This window comes from Echinops telfairi, unplaced genomic scaffold, assembly GCF_000313985.2.
Source record: "Echinops telfairi isolate 266 unplaced genomic scaffold, ASM31398v2 ScPeMD7_5592;HRSCAF=6446, whole genome shotgun sequence".
Classification (NCBI taxonomy): domain Eukaryota; kingdom Metazoa; phylum Chordata; class Mammalia; order Afrosoricida; family Tenrecidae; genus Echinops; species Echinops telfairi.
The window spans coordinates 50230822-50237694 of record NW_022109491.1 but is presented as its reverse complement, the minus strand read 5'-3'; the positions used below and the strand labels follow the sequence as shown (position 1 = coordinate 50237694).

Sequence of the window (6873 nt, the reverse complement as noted above, 5' to 3'; positions counted from 1 at the left end):
CCCACCCCAGCCACTAGGCATCCAAGTAGGATGTAGGGCATTTCCTTTTGAATTGTTATGGCAATTGACCTTGGTGTCCCCTGAGACTATGACCCTGATCCCCAAGCATCAACAACTTGTTCCCTCAAAGTGCTTGGTTATATCTAAGAAGTTTTCATAACTTTGTTCCTTTTATGCTCCACTACATTCATGGATATATGTAAAATATATAAGTAAAAACACATATAAAATGTCCTCTATCAGACCTATATATAGTCATGGTTGCACCCCCATTCCCCTCTGCTTCATTCAGTGTACCTATCCAAGTATCTACTCCTAGATCCCGGCTGTTGCAGGATTACATACATTATATTTGTCTCTCTTCTAACACTTGCAAACATCCCAGTGCCCTTCCCTGCCTCCACAATTTTGTCCTAGCTTCCCTTTTATTGTATATTGCCCTCCCCTTTACCAAAACTAATGCTTGTATACCCCATGACTTCCCCTCCCTCCTCACCACCCACCCCTGGGAACCATCATAGAGTACTTGTTCTCATGTGAAAATCTATTCTTGACTTTCATTATAGCGGTCTCATTCAATATTTGTCCTTTTATATACACGTCATTTTCAACAATTATTTTTTTCCTTGAATTTTACCTCATTCTTTCCTCTCTGTTCACTCACCTATTTCCTTCTCCTTATCCCCATAAGTTTAACAATTTCAATTTCTTTCTCAGGCACATGTGCATGCCCCACAGACACACACCGTGAATTAACTTGCTTTTGAAGTTCTATTGCCTGAACCCATCTTGGTTTGGGACCATTGTTAAAGTTCACATAAGAAATCACACAAATCTATTCCCCTCACAGAGGCCCCACTGGAGAGGGAAGACACATAACTTGTCCACTCGGGATTGGCAGACAGGAAGTAGCCTTACACTAGGGAGGCATCCAAAAATATCTAACAGTTAGTACCCACTGGGCTCGGATTCATTAATCAAAGGGAATTCATACTTAGATCTGTGGGGAATAAAATCAGACCCTCAACCCATTCTTCATATTTGGTGAAAAATATCCCTGATGGTGTACAATCTGCTCCTCACCTTTGAGTCCAGAAAATAGGAATTTGCATATCTACACAATATGAAACCAGAAACAAAAGACAACCACAGAAGGTGTGAGGAAGTCGTGTTGATATCAGCCTGTGTACAGCGTGCCCTTCTTTCAAAAAGAAAAGCAGAGCCCGGGATTGGAGGGGTGCGTCCTAGGCATCCACACAGTGTCTCTTCACCACAGTAAATTCTCCATTCCAAGGAAGCGCTCGTACAAAAAAGCTGCAAGTTACGTTCTGAAAAAGACAGTGACAAAAAGAACTGAAGTCAGTGTCACAAGATAAAATCAAGAAAGGCTTCCTGCTTTTCAGACTTCAGTTTAGTAATGCCCTAGAAGGTGTGCTGTGACCCATCAAGAATGGTCCAAGGCATATGCTGGGCTGGCAGCTTCAGAGCTTTATAGCTGTCATCACCAGTCACAGAGGAACAATTGTTTAATTATGCATCACAGAGGGACAACCAATGCTAAAAATCCTAATATTTTGTGGAATATGACATGCAAAACTTATTTTTTATTTTCAATTATCTTTAATATTTCCTATAATTCAAATAATATAATTCTATGGTAGATCTAGGCAAATATATGTTATTTTAATAACAATGACTACTTTTGCTCCCACAAATGAGTCAGGATAATAGCAATGTAGAGAATTCTGTGGTTTTTCTTTCAAAAATACTATTGAACTGGCAAATAAAATATTGCCATGTGTGTAAGATACATATATAGGTATCATGGCTACTGAGTTGGTTGTAACTTATGGTGACCCAATATAGGCCAGTAATCAGAAAGCGATAAATTAAAATTATAAATTTAAAACAACCACATTCTTAAATGGGTGGGGGAAATTGAGTTTTCCAGTGCGAAAGAATGTAACAGGACTCATACCTCACACTATGTACAAAAACAAACTCAGATGGATCAAAGACCTAAATGAAAACCACACAATCACAAAGACCATCAACAAAAAAATAGGGACAAAATTAAGGACCATCATACAAGGAATAAACACACTACCGAATGTAAGGGGAAATATGCATGCTATAAAAGACAACCACCACTTGTCTGTCAATTTGTGCTACTGTGGTGACTTGTGTGTTGCTGTGATGTTGGGAGCTATGTCCTTGGCATTTCAAATGCCGAGAGGGTCACCCAAAGTGAACAGGTTCCAGACTAAGCACAGAAAAGGAAGAAGGAAACTGCTGTCCAGCCCAGAGGAAGTAGTTGCTGAAAACCTTCTGCATAGCTTGGAAACACTGTCCGAGATGATGGAAGCAGCATGTTGTCAGAGACAGGACTGGAAGATGGGTCCCCAGGGTCTGAGGGCACTTGAATTGCGACTGAGGAAGAGCTACTTTCTGGGAGTGGAATCAACCTTGATGACTTGAATGGAATAAAGCCTCTGAGAGGGGAGACTTTAGGACATGACTCAATGTGAGAAGAATCAGCTGCAAAAATCTGCTAGTGATCAGAATTTCTGAAGTATGAATCTAGGACAATTAGAAGTTGAAAAAAAAATGAAATGGAATGAATAAAGATCCGTAACCTAGGCCTTAGTGAGCTGAAATTGGTATTGGTTATTTTGAATCAGAAAATCATATGATTTACTCTGCTGGGAATGAAACAATCAAGAGGAATGGAGTTGCATTCATCTTAAAAAAAAAAACATTTCAAGATTCTATCCACCTTTAAGGAAATCCAATCAATACAATTACTATTCAAAAATTTATGTACCAATTGCAAACGCTAATGATGAAGAAATTGAAAAATTCTACCACTGACTTAGTCACAAATTGATCCAACATGCAACCAAGATGCATTGATAGTTACTGGTTATTGAAAGGCAAAAGTTGGAAAGAAAAGTAGTTGGAAATGAAGGTGGGGTGGCATGTTAGAAATTTTCAAAATGACTTGTGCATAGCAAATATCTTTTTTCAAAAACATGAACAGTGACTATACACTTGGACTTTTCCCAATGGAGTGCACTGAAATAAAATTGACGGCATTTGTAGGAAGGGATGATGGAGAAGCTCAATAGGGGCAGCTAAAACCAGGCCAGTGTCTGACTGTGGAACAGACCATCAATCTCTCGTATGGAAGTTCAGGTTGAAGCTGAGAAAAACTAAGACAAGTCCATGAAAGCCAAAATACCAGTTTGAGTCTATCCCACCTGAATTTCTAGAACATTTCAAGAACGATGTGCCCCGTTGAACACTCATGGTAGAAAACTTGAAGAGCTGTGTGAGGACATCAAGAATATCATGAAGGAAGAACGTGTTTAGTCATTAAAAATATAGGGAAGAAATAACAGAGCATTATGGGTTTCAAAAGAGACTCTGAAACTTGCTCTTAATAGTGGAGTAGCTAAAGCAAATGGAAGAAATGATGAAGTCAACGAGCTGAACAGAAATTTTCAAAGGGTAAGTCTAGAAGACACAGCCAAATATTATAATGAAATGAGTTAGAAAATCAAAAAGGCAGAGCCCACTCAGCATAGCTTGAACTGAAAGAATTCAAGAAACAAAATGAACCCTCAAGTTGGAATATTGAAAGATATTATGGGATACATATTGAATAATGCAGGAAGATTCTAAGGAAAGGAAAAGATTACAGAGTCCTTATACCAACACAGACGAGTCTACAGTCCACCATTTCTGGAGGTACCATATGAACAAGGACCATTGTTGCTGAAGGAAGAAGTTCAAGTTGCATTAAAGCATTCACCAAAAACAAGAGTCCAGGAATTGATGGAATACCTTCTGAGGTGTTTCAACACACTAATGAAGTAGTGGAAGTACTTACTCATATCTGCAAGAAAATTTGGAAGACAGCTACTTGACCAGCTGACTGGAAGTGATTCATATTTGTATCCATGTCAAAGAAAGCTGACCCAATAGAATGCTCACATTGTAGAAAATATCACAAATATCATATTCAAGGAAGATCATTTTGCTGAAGGTCATCAAAAAATGGTTGCAGCAGTCCATTGACAGGGAGCTGCCAGAGATTCCGGCCAGATTCAGAAGTGGATGTGGAGCAAGGATTTCATTGCTGATGTCAGTTGGATCTTGGTTCAAAGCAGAGGATGCTAGAAAAATGTTTACTCGTGTTTTATGGACTATGCCAAGGCATTTGACCATGTGGACTATAATAAACTGTGGATAACCTTGAGAGGAATGGGAATTCCAGAATACTTCATTGTGCTCATGTGGAACTCATACATGGATCGAGAGGCAGTTGTGTGAACCAAAGAAGGGAATATTGAATGGTTAAAAATCAGCAGAGGTGTGTGTGGCAGGGTTGTATTTTTCACCCTATGTATTCAATCTGTATGCTGAGCAAATCATCAGAGAAGCTGGATTATATGAAGAATGCAGCACCAGGTTTGGAGGAAGGCTTATTAATAACCTTTGATATGCAGATCATCCACCCTTGCCTGTTCAACATGAGGAGGATTTGAAGCACTTGCTGATGAAAATCAAGCAAGTTTAGATTACACCTCAGTATAGGTTACACCTCAATGTAAAGGTGACCAAAATCCTCACACCTGAACCAATAGATAATATCATGATAAATGGAGAAAAGGTTGAAGTTGTCAAAGATTTTGTCCTGCTTGGATCCACAACCCATGCTCATTGAAGCAGCATTCAGATGGCCAAGAGACCTGTCCCCCTGTCTGGTATATCTGAACTTGTAACATCTTGGGTTCCACTAATCTTATCCTTCCCCAAACATGTATAACCAGGCTCTGAGCTTGGGTTAAAGTGGAATGAAAAGGTCTTACAGTCAATAGATCAAAAGATGAGGTACATTAGGTAAGTCTACTGCACAAGACCTCTTTAGAGTATTGAAAAATCAAGGACTAACTTGTGCCCTACACAAGCCATGTTATTTTCAATTGCCTTATATGCATTTGAAAGCTGGGCTTTAAATAAATAAAGAAGAATCGATGCATTTGAATTGTGGTGCTAGACAAAAATATTGAAAGTACCATGGATTGCTGAAAGGACAAGTCAATTTGTCTTGGAAGTACAGCAAGGGTGGTACTTTGAGGCAAGGATGGCAAGACATCACCTTACATCCTTTGGACATATTACCTGGAGAACTTCATGCTTGGTAACGGGGCGGAGCAGTGGAAAAGGGGAAGGCCCTCCGTGAGATGAAATGACATAGTGGCAACAACAATGGATTCAGGCATAGGAACAATTAACTGTGAAGACGGCACAGGACTGGACAGTGTTTTGTTCTGTTGTGCACAGTCACTATGAGTCAGAACTGACCAGATGGCACCTAACAACAACGCACTCCTAATAACAGTGTGCTATAAACATAAGACGGTAAAGCGTAAATATAAAGGATCAGGTGGCAAGCTCTCTGCTTAAGTTAGTTCCTGTAGTATTCACTATTAACTTGAAATGATAGAACTTGTATATTGTTAGCAAGGTAGGCAGTTTTAGTCAAAAAATAATGAGCATGTACTCTGTTAATTTTAACATCAATTAATTTTCTGGACCATGCAATATGTAACCCAGTTCTCCATTGGAGTCTTGGATTTCATTCAGGCCCACTGAACAGAAACGTATGTGGGAAGCAACTGTCTCTGTTTAATCAAAGCCTCCAGGTGATTCGGATGCCAGCTCAAGTGTGAGATCCACCAGACTACAGAAAAGGGCAAAGTCATTGAAGTTCCCTGGCAGACAAACTTCCAGAAGTCTGAGTCCTTCCATCTTGGACTAAGCAAGTGTCTGTGAATTTTCTGAGGCTCTCTCCATGCTGTGATCAGGAAATGCAGACTTAAGACTTAAGACTAAAAGCCCCTGGGCCCAGGACGCTTTTAGGAGGACTCTTGGGCTGTTTTCTGATCCTCATGGAAACCCTAGTTGAGCTTAGCAAAACATGTTAATGTGTGCCTGGGAGCACAAGGCCGCTGTTGACCTAGTCATTCCTGAGCCTTCAGCTACAGGATTAGCACCTGGCACAAAGTAGGGCTGATACATTTTATGAGCAGGTGAGTGAATGGAGTGAATGAGAACTTCCTTTGTGTCTTCCCTAAGCAGTGAGCTATCATAGGGCCAATGGATGTAGTTCAAGTCCAAGGATAAAGATGGTAAGTGCAACCATCATAACAAAGACTTCCTTTGTCAAAGTCCTTAGGCGTGGAACTTTTGTTCTCAGAATGAACTTGGCCACATGTGGTCTCTGAGACGGTGAAAGAGGGCTCAGAGCATCCTATTACCTTCAGTATCTCCTCCTAATCTCAGCTCTAAAAGTCACATGTTTAACCTCAGAGAGAAGTGTGCATACCTCAATTTCTTTGTCTAGTCTCAGAACAACCATGCCTTCACTGTCCGTTGGTTTGTCACCTACCTTTCCTAATTTGTTGCTTTGTTGAATGACACAGTTTTCATTGTAGTTCAAAGGCTTTTTACAGGTGCTGCGGGCAATTTCCACATCAATGAAGTATTCCATATGATCTGTGACCTGTTGGTTAACAACCATGCAATTTTATTCATAAAAATGTGTTCTTTTAGTTTTAGCAAATACTAAAATTATCGCTTATTCTTATTGTCTTCCTATTTCCTCCCTCCTCATGCCTTCTCCTTCTTTACCAATCCCCTCCCTCTGTAGCTCTAGCTCTCCAGACATATCTTAAGGAGGAGAGTGATGCCCACTGCTTTGAATCCAGGGCTTACAGAGACCTGCTTAACAACATGATAGCCAGTACCTAGAACCACTACCTAGGCCCTTTCTAGTGTGAGTTTCTTTGAAGACAAGACCTCTTC

General features: G+C 40.1%; 1 protein-coding gene across 1 annotated transcript in view; it reads right to left on the bottom strand.

The window, feature by feature from the left end:
- Window positions 1-1151: 1151 nt before the first annotated feature.
- Window positions 1152-6873, bottom strand: part of CST8 (cystatin 8) — an 18592-nt gene continuing 12870 nt past the window's right edge. Inside the window, exons 2-3 of the mRNA XM_004716957.2 lie at window positions 6458-6571; window positions 1152-1328 (exon numbers count right to left, since the gene is read on the bottom strand). Of these exons, the coding sequence (XP_004717014.1) occupies window positions 1245-1328; window positions 6458-6571 (198 nt within the window). The 3' untranslated portion in view covers window positions 1152-1244. The remainder of the gene's footprint in view (window positions 1329-6457; window positions 6572-6873) is intronic.